This window comes from Suhomyces tanzawaensis (genome assembly GCF_001661415.1).
Source record: "Suhomyces tanzawaensis NRRL Y-17324 unplaced genomic scaffold CANTAscaffold_6, whole genome shotgun sequence".
NCBI classification, from domain to species: domain Eukaryota; kingdom Fungi; phylum Ascomycota; class Pichiomycetes; order Serinales; family Debaryomycetaceae; genus Suhomyces; species Suhomyces tanzawaensis.
Genome location: NW_017963641.1, coordinates 119,348 through 135,987, shown reverse-complemented (window position 1 = coordinate 135,987; position 16,640 = coordinate 119,348). Strand labels below are relative to the sequence as shown.

Genomic DNA, 16,640 nt, shown 5'->3' with positions numbered 1-16,640 from the left:
GAAACTGTTATCACCCCTGAGACCACCTACCACTGCCAGCGTACTGTTAGACGACTCAAGTGAGCTTTTGACCGAATCAGAATTTATCGCAACAATTAATTCGATCATCTAACAAAAACAGCTACAACATTATACCATGGAGGAGCCAGAGAGAAAGAGACGCAACAGCAACGAGCTCGTCCAAGACTATGAGTTCTTGAAACAAAAGATAAAGCACGGCTACAACGAGGCCCACAAAGGAACAGCCGGTGCCCTCATCTCGGAGCATCTCCAAGAGTTGAACCGCATCTACAGCACTGTCCAGAAAGACAAGATCACCGATACCACCATCCATCTCAAAGACTCGGAGCTTCTCCACGAAACAGCCAATTTCTTGGCCACAAATTCCAAGAATTTGAAGGTTGGAGACTCGGGCATTTCCTTGAACCAGAGAGACTTTGTCATCAGGCTACAGGCCTACTTGAACGATGAGAAGACCGAGCAGCAGTTGGAGCAAGATTACGATGCTAGCATCTCACCTCAGTCTAACGACCAAGACTCGGAAACACAAACAAATGACAACAGCGAAGAAAAGTTCAATTCCTTCAACTGGTTGAAGCTCGGAGCCCTCTACTACAACGTTTCTAAAAAAGTGGTCCTGACAGACTTTTTGAATGGGCCCCTCTCCACCGAGAGAAAGAAGCCTGCGTTGAGGCAACGAAATATCGATGATACAAAGACTTTGAGCTCCACCACCACTGCTAGACAAGTCCAACCCCTCGAAATCCTGGCGGACCAGGAACAAAAGAATACCGCATACATGGTGAGAAGCGTTTACGAGACGTATAGGAAGAAGGATTTGTCTGGAGGTATCAATTTTTTCAAGTTTTTCATTAATCCATTCTCATTTTCTCAGTCGGTAGAGAACTTGTTCTTCACCAGCTTCTTGATCAAAGATGCTAAATTAAAGCTCTATGTGGAAGATGGAATACCCTACGTGGATGGAGTCCAACCGTGGGAGTTCCAAGAGGTTAGAAACAGAAGTGAGTCAACCACCACCAACCATCATGTTGCGTCATTGGACTATAACACATGGGCAAATTTGATTAAAACATACGACATTAAGGAGTCTTTTCTAGGAGAAAGAGGTGAGATGGCCGATTCCATCCCCGAAGAAGATCTCGAAAACTAGCGTGCTCATGCCAGCGATTTCTTAGGATTTTTTAAATCTTCAGATATCCATCTAGTTTGGTCTAGATCAGCTCATTTTGACAAATACTCAGTACCTTACAACCAATAAAGGAATTGATCAAGGACTACAGACTACAATAGGACAATTTACAATAGTTAGTTTCCAGAAAAACACCGGAACCACGAAAGAATAGCATAGAATACTACAATTTTTAACCAGTTTTACTAATGTAAACTCGTCACATACCTGTTATTGGAATGCAAGTACTTTGAACACTGCCAATTACTACAGATTAATTACCGCACTTCCTGGTAATATAGCTCAAGAGTTTATCTAGGTAGTTTCCCTAAGAAAACCTTTCATTCTATGTACAAGTATTTCTCTCTCACCTATATCTCGTAATGCTCTTAAATTCGGCTTCGTTGATCTCAGTCCAACCATCTACCTTCATAATTTCATTTAGGGGCCATCTCCTGATTGCCAACATTGACAAGTCGGTTTTGATGCGTAACTTTTCAAAAAGTTCTATTCCTGCAACTCCAATCATAACAGCATTATCAGTGCAAAGCAGCAAATCGGGGAAATGGAATGTTAGCTTATCTTCGGTTTCCAAACATTCATTAAATTTCAACTCTTGACTCAATTTGTGCCTTAATCTGCTATTTGCTGCAACACCCCCAGAACAGATTAGATCCCTTACTCCCACAAATTTGGAGTCTGCTTCGGGATATATGGCGGTATTTGATCCATGCATGGTGAACGCGGTATTGATACGGTCTATTATATGATCAAAGATCGTCTCTTGGATTTTGTACGCCAAGAATTGGTTGGTGGATTCGTCGAAGGGTTGATCGCCGTGGTGCTGTTTCCTGTATGATTGTATAGAGCTTTTGAATGATGCAAATGAAAAGTGAATAGGGTCTGGATACTTTGGGTCCCTTGGACCCTTGAACGGAAGGCCCAATTTGAGGTTGTATGGGTTGGTTTTGACCTTGGTATTGATTTCATGGTACTCCTTGCGAGTGTCCAAGGGGATGGAATCCACGTACTTTTCCAATTCTTTTCCCAACATGTTCCCGTAGAGTCCTAACTCTCGAGCACATTTGTCCAAAGAGTCTCCCGCAGCGATATCGTTGACGTCTATGATAATCTCGTGGTCCACTATGGATTTCAGAAGCACCAACATCGTATGGCCCCCGCTACAGAGTAAACTTAGAAATGGATACTGGGGTGGTTCGAGAAGCGGCTGGCTTGTTTTTGGAAGCTGTGATACCAAGATATGGCCCAACATGTGATGAACACCAACCACGGGAACCTGCCATGCCATCGAGAGGCCCTTGGCCAACTGTATGCTTGAGCTGAGTGATCCAGTCATGCCTGGTCCTCGGGTACAGCATATCAAATCAGGCGGAGTTGCAAAGTTAAGGGAGTGTTTTTGACAAAACTCGTCAACCAAGGGTGCCATGGTGGCATGATGGAAGTCGTGGGCTGCAGTGGGCACTATTCCGCCGTTTTCTGCTGACAGAAGAGTCTTCTTGAACTGGTCAATCACTAGGGGAGGTTTGTGAGGACTTTCCTTCTCAAGAAGGGCAACACAGGCGTCGTCACACGACGACTCCAAGGCTAGAACCTTGTAGTTTCTGCGGAATACTCGCATGCGGGCCAGGAAGGCCAGTCTTGGTATCATCGGCCGTAGCATGCTATTGTATGGATGTTTCCAGATAGTTGATTCAAGATGGGCTGCAAGAGCATTTGGCTGTGTGCAGGACATAATTATCACACAAACATCGGTATCCTAGCTAGAAGTTCTTCTGGTAATTTTTGTAAAGACCTATATTCCACGGTGGCGAAACGAAGCAGAATCCACTTCTTTTGTGCTGTTAATAATGACACTCCCGCCAGGTTTCAAAAATGAATTAATAATTTTAGCGATGGTTCGTCATATTTTTAAATTTTGACAACTTATTCAAGCCACGTTGAAAATCCCATATTTTGTTAGAACACTAAACGCTCCAAATTTGATCCCACGATAATTGACCCTTCTTACCATTTTCCCACGATTATTAACTCTTCACTTTTCTCTAAAACTATTTTTGTATTAGTTAATTGTTTGCCCATTTTGTCTTTTCGAAAATGACAAAATCCCCGGCAAATTGAAATGTTTCGTCTATACCCCACTGCTGTCTCCTGTTAGTTAAGGCTAGGCCAGGTGTGTTTGCAAAGCTCGACTACAGTGACGATCTTCTCGTATTTGTCTGGGTTATATGCAGTGACACGGCCAACTATCTTAGCTATACTATAGCTGAAAAGCGGTTACAAGCCCCACAAAACCACAAGTGGCCTATCCAGAACAAACATAAGCAGCACACAGCAACAGTACATCGCTATAACACCCACCAAGTGCTGATAGAGCCAATCTTGTAGCGTGGATTAGTTCATCGTGGATGAAGTGTGCGGCACAAAAAAAAAACGGTATCAAACGCTCCAGTAAGAACCCGCCATTATAGTGGTTTGAGATCTATCCCTTCGCCTGTCCTCGATCCCAACTAGTCTCCCAGAGACGGCTCTGACACGGTACACACATACAGCCCTAGAGCACTAATTTGAAGGTCCCAGTTCATGCGAGTCCATAGTGATACCAGCTAAATCTAGAACAAATTTCACGATATCTCCCCTTCCTGGGCCTAACGAGACACATTGACCAGCACATTATAAGGCTTCGAACCCGCATACGAAGCTGCTATTTATTAGAATTCCATAGAAAATGTCCCAAGTCTTCACATCTTCCACGATACCCTTGAGTTTCGGGGCACAACACGAGCCAGGACCGTGGATCCACGGAGCAGGTAAAGGTGCCACTCCTGAAGTACCATCTGACAACACCAAAGAGGACGCTATGTCGCCTATTTTCAACTGTATGATTGCTGGTGGCCTCGGTGGTATGGTTGGTGACACCCTGATGCACTCACTAGACACCGTGAAAACCAGACAACAGGGCTTTCCCAACAAGGTCCAATACAAACGAATGATTCCAGCATATTTAACCATCTTCAAGCAGGAGGGCTTTTTCCGAGGCCTCTACAGTGGATACACCCCAGCCATTTTGGGGTCGTTTCCATCCACGGCAGCATTTTTCGCAACATACGAATGGACCAAACGAAGGATGATCAACGACTACGGCATCAACGAGACGTTATCGTACTTCGTTGCCGGGGTTCTCGGCGACTTGGCGTCCAGCGTCTTCTATGTGCCCTCGGAGGTGTTGAAAACGAGATTGCAATTACAAGGAAGACACAACAACCCCCACACCAAAGGCTCAGGCTACAACTACAAAGGGTTGACTGATGCTGTCATACGCATAGGCAAGCAGGAGGGCCCCAAGACATTTGTGTTTGGCTACAAGGAGACTTTGTTCAGAGATCTTCCGTTCAGTGCATTACAGTTTGCATTCTACGAGAAGTTCAGACAGCTTGCTATCTATTCACACGGATCCTCCGACTTGCCAGTGTCATGGGAGCTCTTGACAGGAGCTGCAGCCGGAGGGTTGGCAGGGACATTGACCACGCCTCTCGATGTCATCAAAACCAGAATCCAGACTGCCACCACCATCAACTCGGTAGTGCAAACTCCATCCACCAATCCGTTGGCCAGAATACTATCCAACTCCTCGACCTACACTGCATTGGCGTCCATCTACAAAAGCGAGGGCATATTGGGGGCTTTTTCGGGGGTGGGTCCTCGGTTCATCTGGACAGGGATCCAGAGCTCGATCATGCTCTTGTTGTACCAGGTCGCATTGAAGCGGTTGGACCAGTACACCAGTCCAGGAGAGGAAAGAGCATTGTAGGGAATGTGAAGCAACCGGATACTATGGAGAGAAGCATCTACTCTGGATGTTGCAGAAGCATGGACGTTCTTGAAATTGGATGTCCTTCTACTGAGCTTTTATTTCTTACTGAGCATTGATGCCTTTCTACTTGAAGCTTATGTCCTTCTGCGGAAGCTCGAATTCCTTTACTCAGCATCGGTTCCTTCACTGGGATGGATATCTTTCTACTGAATCCCATACCCTGGATGCGATTCCCACTCTGGAACCAAGGATGCCCTGCACTACGCTGCATGTGATGTCCTTGCGGAAGCATCGAATCCTGGCTCCGCCTTCCACTCTGGAACCACATCTCCTTATTGTCCTTCCTGACCGTGGCTGCTCTGGCTTCGCCAATCACCCGCACGTGACGTTCTCTTTCATGTGCGCGCCCTTCCTGTACATTACCCAGGCCTCGGTCCGACTCCACACCCCACAAAATGTATATAAGTTAGACACTGGCACTCGTTGAAATCGCTATATAGTTCAATACCATGAGTACCTTAGACCAGTCATTCGTCACAAACAGTTCCTGGAAACCAGACCTCTTCAAGGGTAAGGTTGTCTTCGTCACCGGCGGAGCAGGCACCATTTGCAGGGTCCAGACCGAGGCATTGGTGTTATTGGGGGCCAACGCTGCCATCTTGGGCCGTAACCCAGAAAAGACCGTCAAGGCCGCCAAAGAAATCGAGGCGTTGCGTCCAGGCGCCAAGGTCATTGGCTTGGGCAACGTGGACGTGCGTGACGTCAACTCGTTGGTCAAGGCCGCGGAAGCCACCGTCAATGAGTTGGGCAGAATCGACTTCGTGATTGCGGGTGCTGCAGGAAACTTCTTGAGCGACTTCAACCACTTGTCATCCAATGCGTTCAAGTCGGTGATATCCATCGACTTGTTGGGTTCCTACAACACCGTCAAGGCCACCTTCGACCAGTTGCGCAAGAACAAGGGTGCCATCCTTTTCGTCAGTGCCACCCTCCACTACTACGGGGTTCCTTTCCAATTGCACGTCGGAGCTGCCAAGGCAGGTGTGGATGCGTTGTCCAACGCCTTGGCTGTCGAACTCGGTCCCTTGGGCATCAGATCCAACTGTATTGCTCCTGGTATGATTGGCGGCACCGAGGGCTTCTCCAGATTGGCTCCCCCAGGTGGAGTGCCATTGGAAAACAAGATTCCTTTGCAAAGATTGGGTAGCACCAGAGACATTGCTGAGGCTACCGTGTACTTATTCTCACCCGCTGCTTCTTACGTTTCGGGAGAAATCCACGTCGTGGACGGTGCTGCTTGGCACATCGGCGGTTTTATGGGCGACTTGTACCCTAGTATCATCAAGGACCTGAACGCCGACCCCAACTCCAAGTTGTGAGTGTCCAGCAGTGCTGGTGCTTATATATTCAATATTACGAAGTTGCGAAAATCCTATATTTGTGTAATAGGCTAAAACGAGCCCAAAATGGACCTACTAGATATGGAGATGGGAGATCTAGGCGTCGAATATGCTTTCGTCTTACTCTAGTTGGTTTCGATGACCGATCGACATTGAACATTCCAGCGATCGGAATCAGATGAAAATGCCCAGATTTAGATGAAACCAGGCCGGAATGAGATTGGCGTAGGACAGAGTGGCAGGTGATAGGAGTGAATTGTTTTTGGCAGACCCGAGGCTAGTGCACAGAAATTGTCCAATGGCTTAATTGATGAATAACTGAGTTTTGGCTTCAACTGATGGTTCTACTTCTACAGCTGTACCTTTGCCAAACAATAGCAACTGTTCACGGTCCATTTGCAGTAGTGGTCTCAATTATCCACACACCCAGTGCCCTCTACTTCATACGTATAGTCCATTCATTTTTCCTCCTCTTCTTACTCTACCTCTACTTCAGCGTATTTTTCACTCAGCCCAATTACCCCACGTTACCCCACGCTAGCACACCAACCCAATGGCTATGATAGTTCACCACACTGGCTCCCACTAGTGTTCCCAACAATGTCCCACGAGTCCCATAAGTCCCATGGGCTCCATGAGGGTTCCTACATACAGCAAATGAGAAAGCTGTTAGCAACAATACTGTTAAGTGTCTGTCTCAAAATTAAAACTATTATCCAGTCCGTCTAGCTATGACGGACATATAATGGCTCTACATAAAACAGACAGTAGAATTCTGATGGAGTAGATGTTCTCACGAGTGACCCCCAGCCCAGACTGTAGTGGCTCCGCCCCATTGCACTGGATCGCCTCTTTACGGTAGTGTACACATCACCACCTGGAATTTCAGGGGAACGTTTCGCGACGAAACATCTCTACCATACATCACCATGTTCCCCGGATCAGGACGCCATTCGTACAACAACCAAGGCCCACCCCAAGGCCCTCCACCTGGCAACTACGGCCCTCCACAGGGACCTCCACCAGGCAGCTACGGAGGCAATTACGGCCCTCCACAGGGACCACCCCCAGGCAACTATGGCGGCAACTACGGTGGCAACTATGGACCTCCGCAGGGCCCTCCTCCTGGCAACTACGGGGCTCCCCAAGGACACTCTGGCGGTGCTCCTCAGCACTACAGCAACACTCCGCACCAGGACTACAACCGTCCCATGGCGCCTCCCCCCAACGCCCCTCAGTCGTTTGGCCAAAACACCAACATGACCTTCCAGTACTCCAACTGTCAGGGTAAGAAGAAGGCGCTTTTGGTGGGTATCAACTACTTCGGCAGCAAGAACGAGTTGAGAGGGTGCATCAACGACGTCAAGAACATGAGCAACTTCTTGGTCAACCACTGGGGCTACAAGTGGGACGACATTGTGATTCTCACTGATGACCTGCGTGAGCGCGCCAGAATCCCCACCAAGGACAACATGATCCGTGCTATGCAGTGGTTGGTCAAGGACGCGCGTCCCAACGACTCGTTGGTGTTCCACTACTCGGGACACGGAGGCCAGACCGAGGACTTGGATGGCGACGAGGAGAGCGGGTTCGACGACGTGGTGTACCCGCTCGACTTCGAGCAGGTGGGCCACATCGTGGACGACGACATGCACGCCATTATGGTGCGGCCATTGCCTCCTGGGTGTCGTTTGACGGCCTTGTACGACTCGTGCCACTCGGGAACCGCTTTGGACTTGCCGTACGTGTACTCCACCAAGGGTGTGGTCAAGGAGCCCAACTTGTTGAAGGACACCGGGATGGGTGCGTTGAGTGCATTCATGTCGTATGAGTCGGGTAACATCGGCGGCGCGCTCAAGTCGCTCTCGGGAATTGTGAAAAATGTGCTGAGAAGCGGCAGCTCCAACAGGGAACAGGTCAAGGCGGTCAAGGCTTCTCCTGCAGACGTCATCTCGTTCAGTGGATGCAAGGACGACCAGACCAGTGCCGATGCCCAGGAGGCGGGCCAGGCCACGGGAGCCATGAGCTGGGCGTTCATCAAGGTGTTGAACGAGATGCCCAACCAGACCTACTTGTCGTTGTTGAACAACATGAGGACACTTTTGGCCCAGAAGTACTCGCAGAAGCCCCAGTTGAGTGCGTCGCACCCGCAGGACATGAACATCCAGTTTGTGATGTGATGCGGCCCAATGCGGCAGGCGGCATTACGGCTGTCAATGCGGTGACAGTGCATCTGTTGGGTTCGGCGACGTAACGGCGAGGTGCGAAGGGCGAGTAATCCATTGCATGATGCCACGTATGCGATGGATGTTACACCCTCTCGATGATTCCCCATGGCTACACCTGGCACCCTGCGAAGGATTTTTTCCAATGGTGTGTCGCTATGGCCATCGCTAATCCTGGCCATCGCACAAGTCGTCCAATCACTCCTTCCGTATAAGCCGTCGACCCGAAATCGAGATAGTGCAACCATCCAGCCAACGCTGACTATATATAGATATTCACTACAAAAATAGATTCTCCCTACTGAAATACGATCGTAAATCGCTCGCGTGACAGTAAGAAATTGCCCAATTAGGAAGGCAGCGTCCTTCATGCATGCATCGATGGAACCTAGCCCACTGCCAGCCAGAGGCTGCCTCAAAACGCCCTGCTAGTTCAAGCCTCCCATCTGCGGCATCCCCGCGCAACGCCCCAGATCTCTAACCACTGACACACCGCTGCCACCTCCCTTTTACTCACACGACACCACCAGAGCCTCCGGAAAATATGCGGTATAAAATAAATTAGCGGACCATCGCCGGCTAGAACCATGCCAAACGCACCTGTGGGCCGGTACAGGCTGTATTGGGAAGCCACCGCCACCAGTGTGGAACACCACCGCCACTACCACCACCACGACCACCGCCACGACCACCACCACGTCACCACCACCGTGGGCCACCGTGGGCGACTGGTCTCACAACCACCGGTTACTATCCCTGATCGGAAGCGATAAACACTCGCTGCACACCGTCTATCATCTAATTGGGAACTGATTAATACCGCAAATCCCTGCATACACTCTCTCGTTAACGCGGCCACGTTTTGCGTGGTGCACATCCCATGTGCATGTGTGGTCGCGCAGGTATTTTGCACCAAATAAGCCCACGGGGCTCATTGGGGACAATGTATATATAGCCAGGAGTCCCTGGGGGGCGGTCCCTCGACAGCTACATCCCGCCGACCCTGTGTGATCCATAACTTTCCCCGTCGTCCTCACCTCCTCCCCACCGTCCCCATGAAGTTAATCGCGGTGCTCCTCGTGCTCATACACTCGTGTGCTGCATTGAGAGTCCTCCTCACCTCCACCGACTCGTGGGTGTCAAAGAACGTCAGATTCATGTACGAGTCGTTGAAGCAGGAAGGCCACGACGTGCGCGTGGTGGCCCCCTTATACAACCGCCGCCACCCGGGCCTGGTGCGTTCGCTGGGATCCCACCACAACCGCAACGACCCCACCGAGGAAGTTGCACATGCCTCAGAAGACCCAGAAAACCCAGTGGCGCCCCAGTCCACAGAGATCCCCGACGGAGGCGAGTTTGGCCACCTTCTCCCCGTGCACCAGACGTACTACTCCAACATCAAGCACATGAACCAGGCCCCCCGTGGCGCCAAAGGCGTCATCAAGCACACCAAGAAGTCCATCGTCTCCAACAACCACTTTGGCCAGGACCCGTTGGACGACCATATCTGGTTCGTCAACTCGGGTGCGTTGGACGCGTTGGTCATCGGCATGGACGTGATCCTGCCCCAGATCGGGTTCGAACCAGAACTCGTGGTGGTGGGCCCCAACGAGGGTCCCTCATGGACCCCCCTGGGTTCAGACTCAGGTGGCCCTCGTGGCCACCGCGGCCGTGGCGCCACCCATGCCATGCTCAACTACTGCATGGCCAAGAACATCCCCAGCATCGCCGTGTCCACCAAGGACTCGCACCACATCTACTACCACGACGAGAAGTACTTCAACATCGAGCCCAAACAGGGCCAGTCGTTCTTCAAGGGCAACGTGTTTGGCAAGAACATCCAGTTTGTCAACGAAAAAATCGCCCACGTCATCGACTCCGTGGCACTCGACGGCGCCACAGCGCTCAACATCATCTTTCCCTCTTTCAACCACGCCGACTCCCGCTGCTTTACCTCCAGCTCGACTACCATGGAGTTCAGACAGGTGGAGCAAGACTCGGTACCGCTCGAGACCGTCGAGTTTCCCCAGTACGAGTACTCCGATGACAAGCTCAAGTTAGTCAAGCAGTACAAGCATGCCACTGCCCACAACCAGGACAACAAGGCCCGCAAAGGCTCGCGCTTTATCAACCAGGCAGAGCATGATGTGATCAGCCAATGTGGCATCTCGGTCAATGTGATCACCTCCGAGCTCGGTTCCGGTGTCCACAGGCTGGTTCTAGACGTGGAGTCGATGTTAGCAGCTGGTCTGGCTTAATATCATACCTAATAGACATTCGATGCAAAAATTGTAGATAGCAAGTAAAATTCCTGACTGACGGAAAGTAGAGAGGGTTTGTCTTATCATCTCCACCGTTCTTAGGTCCAAGGGACCTACGAGTGTTTCCCGTACGAATTATACCACTATTAAGATACCTTGCAACCGAGAAGAACGTGGTAGAGTAGCGGTAATAGACAAATATGAATAGTAAACTAACAGTAGTACACGATACGCTACATGTCATAAAATGCCACTAAAGCAAAGAACCCAATCTTTGCAGCAGAAATGATATCACAAATTGATTGGAGATTGATAGGAATGTAATTTAAAACGGATTGCAACGTAAAGAATCGTCGTTACCTGGTTGATCCTGACAGTACTCGATGCTTTTTTGGCAGATTAGGCAACTACTGCGGATGGCTCGATAAATCAGTTAACTTTTGATATTAGTACCTACTACTGGATAACCGCGGCTATTCAGAGCTAAGAAATGTAAAATCCCGACCTTGATGAATTTATTGACGTTATGAATGTTCCCAAGGCAGTATGGTTGCAAGGATGTACCATAATCGACCTTCTTCAAGCTTTGTACCCATAATTCTAATGATAAACAAGTAAATGTTAGAAATCCGGGAAGCGCTATGACCACTCAAACGCCCAAACCCTTTCAACGCCCATGCCAGTCTACATCTCTGTAGTTCCTCGGAAATCCACAGGGCTGTGTTTCCTGGAACCCCCACGTTATGGTCGTGTACGACCAAGATAGATTCCCCTGACAGGATCAGGGCTCCTAGCCAGTGGTCCGCATCACGTGCGTTTCTGTCATGGTGATCCAGCATATCTACCACCACACCATCGGACTACCTCGACACACGATGGCTCCTACATTGCTCCCTGCCGTACTGAACTCGGGCTCTACTGCAGGTACCCACGCTGCCGTCCCAGTCTCCAAAAAATTGGGCACCCTTTCGTGCATTTCGCTTATCGTGAACAAGATCATTGGCACAGGCATCTTTCTGAATCCGTCGCCCATCTTCCAGTACACCAATGGCAATGTGGGTCTCTTCCTCTCGTTATTTGCCATTGGAGGCGTTGTCATCTTCTGCGGCATGCTCATCTACTTGGAATACGCCTTGAACTTGCCGTTCCGCAACGGAGGCGAGAAGAACTACCTCCTCCGCGTGTTCAACCACCCAAAGGGATTGGCTGGGTGTGTTTATGCCTTCTCGATTGTCATTCTTGGGTTCAGCTCCGGCAACTCGTATGCCTTCGGCAAATACGTGTTGTTTGCCCTCACCGACCACCAAGAGGGCGATGCTGATTCCGATATCAGTCCCAGTCTCGTCAAGTTGGTGGGTGTGGCGTGCATTTCCTTCTGCATCTTACTACACATCAGGTATCCTTCGCAGGGCACCAGGCTCTTCAATTTTCTTGGTATCTTCAAGCTCTTGATCTTGGTGTTGATTATCATGATAGGCCTCTTTGTCTACGTGGGTCTCGTGGACGTTCCTCCCACCGATAACTTCACCGACATGTGGAAGTTCCACAACAACGAGTCCCCTAACTCGTACTCTATAGCCGTGGGCTTGCTAGAGGTGATCTACTCGTTCAAAGGGTGGGAAAATGTCAACTACGTCCTCAACGAGATCAACGACCCCTACCACGTCCTCACCATTGCTGCCCCAGCTGCAGTTTTGTTGACCACCGTATTGTACTTTTTGGTTTTGCTTGCTTATCTTGTGGTCATCCCCAAGGAAGAAATCCTCAGCAGTGGAGTGTTGATTGCCGGGATTTTCTTCAACAAGGTATTTGGCCAAAGTGTCACCTCCCGGCTTTTGCCAATTCTTATTTCGTTGTCGAATTTGGGCAATGTTTTGGTGGTATCATTTGCCCACGGAATGGTCAACCAAGAGTTGGCGTTGAATAATTACATCCCGTTTTCTGCATTTTTCCTGGACTTAAACAATTCACTTCTCCTTCATTGGTTCATCACCGTGTTCATCTTGGTAGCCCCTCCGTCAGCCGAGATCTATGAGTTCATTGTTAACCTATACATTTACCCAGGCACCTGGATCAACGTTTTCCTTACAGCTGGGTTGATTTACTTGAAGTTAAACCGCAAAAAGGAATCATGGGCAGAATTCAACCCTAGAGATATGGACTTCGAAATGGAGGACGAATCTTACAAATCCCACCCAAGCTACCAGTTAATTGACCAGCACGAGAACCCCGAGGACCCTAAAGTCAGCACGTCGTCCATTCTCAATGAAGCTCATTCCAACGACTTCGAAGAATCACAAGAGTCTCCTCACCAAAGACATCAAACTGAAACCGATTCCTTGTTAAACTCATCCATCGAATCCGCCTCCGCACCACCATCATCCAAGAAGATCATTTCAGCCCCATACATTTGTGTTGTTATTTTCTTGTTAACAAATTTGTTTTTGGCTCTCTTCCCATTCGTGCCACCACCTAATGCTGCCCTGCTTGCCATTCCCTACTGGTGTTTCCCAGTACTTGGATGTACAGTATTGCTCTCAGGAGCGGTCTTTTTCTATACTCGCCCTTTCATTAATTCCTGGTTAGGGCTGGACCCTAGAAGTATCAAATACGAAGAAGAGTTTTATAATTAGCATTGTCAATTTGACACAGATATAGCCCACTCAGTTTAATACTATTTGCATTATTCTTCCAATAGAAAATTTTACAGATGTTGCTAAAGTTCATGCATTCGTTTCGTGTAATCTAAAATTGTTTTGGCTAACCCTTAAAGGGAACTGATACGTCCGATTAGCGGTGGGTGTTCGAAGACAAGAGAACCAACTTTTTCTTTTTCTTTTTACCTTTACCCTTTGCTTCTTGTCTTTCCATCTCTTCCTTCGCTTTCCTGATCATTTCCTCTGCGTCCCAGTCATCCTCATCTTCGAAGACATCGTCCACAAATTCTGCCTTGGGTATCTTGGTGCCCCAAACAGTAGACACATATTCACCAGCTTCAGAATCAGCAGAACCAGCCGATTCTCTTCTGTCTTCAGACAGCAATGCTGGCAACTCGCGATGGTCCACAATAGATAAAGTGCCAAAGTTTCCCCTTTCATAAAACTCTTCTGTTTCGTTGCCCAAGGTGCCATTTTCTCGGGCATAGAAGTTTTTGGTACGCTTCTCCTCTTCGTCTTGTGCCCTTTTTCTGTCTCTTTCTTCACGGTTGAGTTTCTTCTTGGAATTTTTCGTTCTCTTTGACAAATCATCCTTGAACGTGTTCCAAGCTTGATCGCTCAAGAACTCGTTATTATTCCAGTTACATTCCAAAAAGCCCAACTGAGTTCCGGAAGGCAAATGTGACAAGTATTTGTACTTGGTCATGGAAGTTTCAGGACTCAATTCATCATAACGGATGTTCTCGATCTTAGCCACTATGGATGATGGTAATTCCTCGTAACTATTATGGTAAGCTGCCTTGACAACTTTTATATCTAACGGAGACAAAACATAAGTTGCGTTAGAATTAAATCCCGTTTGATAAAAGTAAAAGGTCGAACTATTGTCTTTACCTGTGTCTGCAACATCTCTTTTTCTGTCTTTTCGATCAACGGGCTGGGCTAATTTGTGAGACCAATTGGAGATTTCAGCATCGATATGGGCAATGGCCATTTTGAAATAGGTGTCTGGTTCATTGTAAACGAGCTTCTCTTCTTCATAGTTCTCGAGAATCTGTTGCTTTTCCGTTGCGTACATCTTGAGAAGATAGTCTAAGTCACCCTTGAATATCCTCAGGTATTGATTGAAATCAGGGTTGGTTTGATTCACCATGGGAAAATTGCCTACCACGTCGTGATACTCATGTATCGCTTGTGGCAATGGCAATATCTTGTGCAGTGGCCTAGTCATCAATGTCAAGACAACATCGTCATCAATTTTTGGTGTCTCGAACCGTTCATCAATGTTGTTTATGAGGACGGGTTTTACTTCGTTCTTTCTGATGATCGAAAGACACAAAGGACATTCTCTATACTTTTCGACAATTGCTGAACTTTCCTTTTTCTTGGAGGTGGGAACTTCACTTTCCAATAGCGACAACAAGCACTTAAGACACACAATATGTCCACACGAACTGATCATTCTTGGAGCAATGGGATCATCAGAAAGACAGATCGGACAGGCATTACCCTTTGGTACTATGATTCTGATGATGTCATCAGTGTCCGGAGGGATATTAGGGTCCAACGCTTGCTCCTTGTAATCTTTCCGGGTATCGACCACAAATTTGTAGTTCACATTGATGAAAGACATACCAGACAAATGCACCTTCCGAGTACGGACATCTCTATTTCTAGGACGAGAACCGCCACTGGGACGTCTTCTGGAATGATTGTGCTGGTACTCCTCCAGGTCTCGGTACGACTGGAAGTCAAGAAGGTGGTTTATCGAGATTTGGTTCTTTCTGCCATGACCATGCAGTTTAGTTTGCTTGGGAAGATTCTCGATCAGGGATGCGACCTGGTCGAGGCCTTTCTTCTGCTTTCTTCTGGGTTGCTGCTTCTGTGCCTGAGGCTGGCTGGCAACATGCTGGTTGGTATTCTTTTGGTCGTATTTCCTTGTGCTGGTGGAGCTTCTATTGAAGGGAGGTTTGACGTAGTCGTTGTCAATGGCTTTGGGAGTGATAGTCCCCAATGAAGGTTTGTTATTCATTTCCATGACCAGAGACTAAGTGCATAATACCACCACGGGGCGAGGTGTTATTTAACAGAGATCGAACACTAGGGCCTATGGTTATAGCCCTACCGGATGACCCTTTAGTGATGAGGAGCGATAATCACGATGGGTTGGTGGATAAAGTGTAAGCGGGCCCCAGCGCAACCTGCAAAACAGTGAGTCAACCCCATGTGGGTCTAAACCCACCACCGAGGGCTGCTGAGCAAGGAAGATGGGACGAAGCTAGCACGACAGTCAGTGGCGTAGAATAGCGGCCCAGGCCTAATAGACAGAGGCTTTTAATCGCGAGATCTGACTCGTGGTGGTGTCTTTTGGTGTACCTGCAAACCGCCTGTCACCATTTCCCTTAACCTGTAACTGCCCCGGAATACATATTACTATTGCCAACTCACCACCAACATTATAGCCACCATGAAGAAGACCAATTTAAAGTAAGTACCATGGGCCAATCTCGACACCACCGCTAACCAGCAGCTCAATCAACGACTTGCGCCAAGCCACCGACGAGAACTTGTCCTCAGTGTTGTCAGAGTTCGGGTATGACGAATCGTTCTTGTTAGTAGACACCAAGTTGGCGCTTGGATACCTGACGGTTATAATAGCTGGTTTGTTGTATTACCTTGACAAGAAGTACAGCTTCCAGGAATTGTACTACGTCAACTTGGTTGCAGTCGTGGTGTACTTCCTTATTAGTGGAGCATTGTTGTTGATCAACAGAAGAAACAAGGACGTGAAATACGTGGGCAAGACCAGCAAGGGCGAGAAGATAGTCATTTCTGGTTGGACTGACAAGTTCGCTCCGGAATATAACATAAGAGTTGTTGTGAACGGCAACGAGAAGAACGCTGCGCAGACTGCGTTGGAGTTCAAGAGCTTTTTCGATATCATTGGATACTTCAACAGAGATGAGTTTGCCAAGTTGTTAAAGGTGGAAATCGAGAAGGCCGGCAAAAAGAGTATCTAAATCAACAGAATAACGGAAACCTGAATGAGGATTGAATATCACATAAATACACATAT

General features: G+C 48.3%; 9 protein-coding genes across 9 annotated transcripts; 7 read left to right on the top strand and 2 right to left on the bottom strand.

Moving 5' to 3' along the window:
* Window positions 1-136: 136 nt before the first annotated feature.
* On the top strand, window positions 137-1,171 carry CANTADRAFT_7243 (Smc5-Smc6 complex subunit; the record flags this gene model as incomplete). The annotated part of the gene is made up of 1 exon (XM_020211085.1): window positions 137-1,171. One exon carries the CDS (start codon window positions 137-139, stop codon window positions 1,169-1,171), a length of 1,035 nt encoding a protein of 344 aa, XP_020062868.1.
* A 385-nt stretch (window positions 1,172-1,556) lies between these two features.
* CANTADRAFT_54260 (putative N(6)-L-threonylcarbamoyladenine synthase) lies at window positions 1,557-2,828 on the bottom strand (the record flags this gene model as incomplete). Its single annotated transcript, XM_020210302.1, has 1 exon — window positions 1,557-2,828. One exon carries the CDS (start codon window positions 2,826-2,828, stop codon window positions 1,557-1,559), a length of 1,272 nt encoding a protein of 423 aa, XP_020062867.1.
* Window positions 2,829-3,935: 1,107 nt separating this feature from the next.
* Window positions 3,936-5,018, top strand: CANTADRAFT_55027 (uncharacterized protein; the record flags this gene model as incomplete). The annotated part of the gene is made up of 1 exon (XM_020210397.1): window positions 3,936-5,018. The coding sequence occupies one exon, from the start codon at window positions 3,936-3,938 to the stop codon at window positions 5,016-5,018; it is 1,083 nt and encodes a 360-aa protein (XP_020062866.1).
* A 512-nt stretch (window positions 5,019-5,530) lies between these two features.
* SPS20 (Sps20p) lies at window positions 5,531-6,400 on the top strand (the record flags this gene model as incomplete). Its single annotated transcript, XM_020210290.1, has 1 exon — window positions 5,531-6,400. One exon carries the CDS (start codon window positions 5,531-5,533, stop codon window positions 6,398-6,400), a length of 870 nt encoding a protein of 289 aa, XP_020062865.1.
* A 950-nt stretch (window positions 6,401-7,350) lies between these two features.
* On the top strand, window positions 7,351-8,601 carry MCA1 (Ca(2+)-dependent cysteine protease; the record flags this gene model as incomplete). The annotated part of the gene is made up of 1 exon (XM_020210310.1): window positions 7,351-8,601. One exon carries the CDS (start codon window positions 7,351-7,353, stop codon window positions 8,599-8,601), a length of 1,251 nt encoding a protein of 416 aa, XP_020062864.1.
* A 1,100-nt stretch (window positions 8,602-9,701) lies between these two features.
* On the top strand, window positions 9,702-10,904 carry CANTADRAFT_54099 (uncharacterized protein; the record flags this gene model as incomplete). Its single annotated transcript, XM_020210285.1, has 1 exon — window positions 9,702-10,904. One exon carries the CDS (start codon window positions 9,702-9,704, stop codon window positions 10,902-10,904), a length of 1,203 nt encoding a protein of 400 aa, XP_020062863.1.
* An 878-nt stretch (window positions 10,905-11,782) lies between these two features.
* CANTADRAFT_91203 (amino acid transporter) lies at window positions 11,783-13,540 on the top strand (the record flags this gene model as incomplete). Its single annotated transcript, XM_020211787.1, has 1 exon — window positions 11,783-13,540. One exon carries the CDS (start codon window positions 11,783-11,785, stop codon window positions 13,538-13,540), a length of 1,758 nt encoding a protein of 585 aa, XP_020062862.1.
* An 80-nt stretch (window positions 13,541-13,620) lies between these two features.
* Window positions 13,621-15,908, bottom strand: CANTADRAFT_26814 (uncharacterized protein). Its single transcript, XM_020207893.1, has one exon. The coding sequence runs from the start codon at window positions 15,594-15,596 to the stop codon at window positions 13,698-13,700; it is 1,899 nt and encodes a 632-aa protein (XP_020062861.1). The 5' UTR covers window positions 15,597-15,908; the 3' UTR covers window positions 13,621-13,697.
* Window positions 15,909-16,031: 123 nt separating this feature from the next.
* On the top strand, window positions 16,032-16,584 carry SPC2 (signal peptidase complex subunit; the record flags this gene model as incomplete). Its single annotated transcript, XM_020211786.1, has 2 exons — window positions 16,032-16,051; window positions 16,095-16,584. The coding sequence occupies 2 exons, from the start codon at window positions 16,032-16,034 to the stop codon at window positions 16,582-16,584; spliced, it is 510 nt and encodes a 169-aa protein (XP_020062860.1).
* Between the last annotated feature and the right edge of the window lie 56 nt (window positions 16,585-16,640).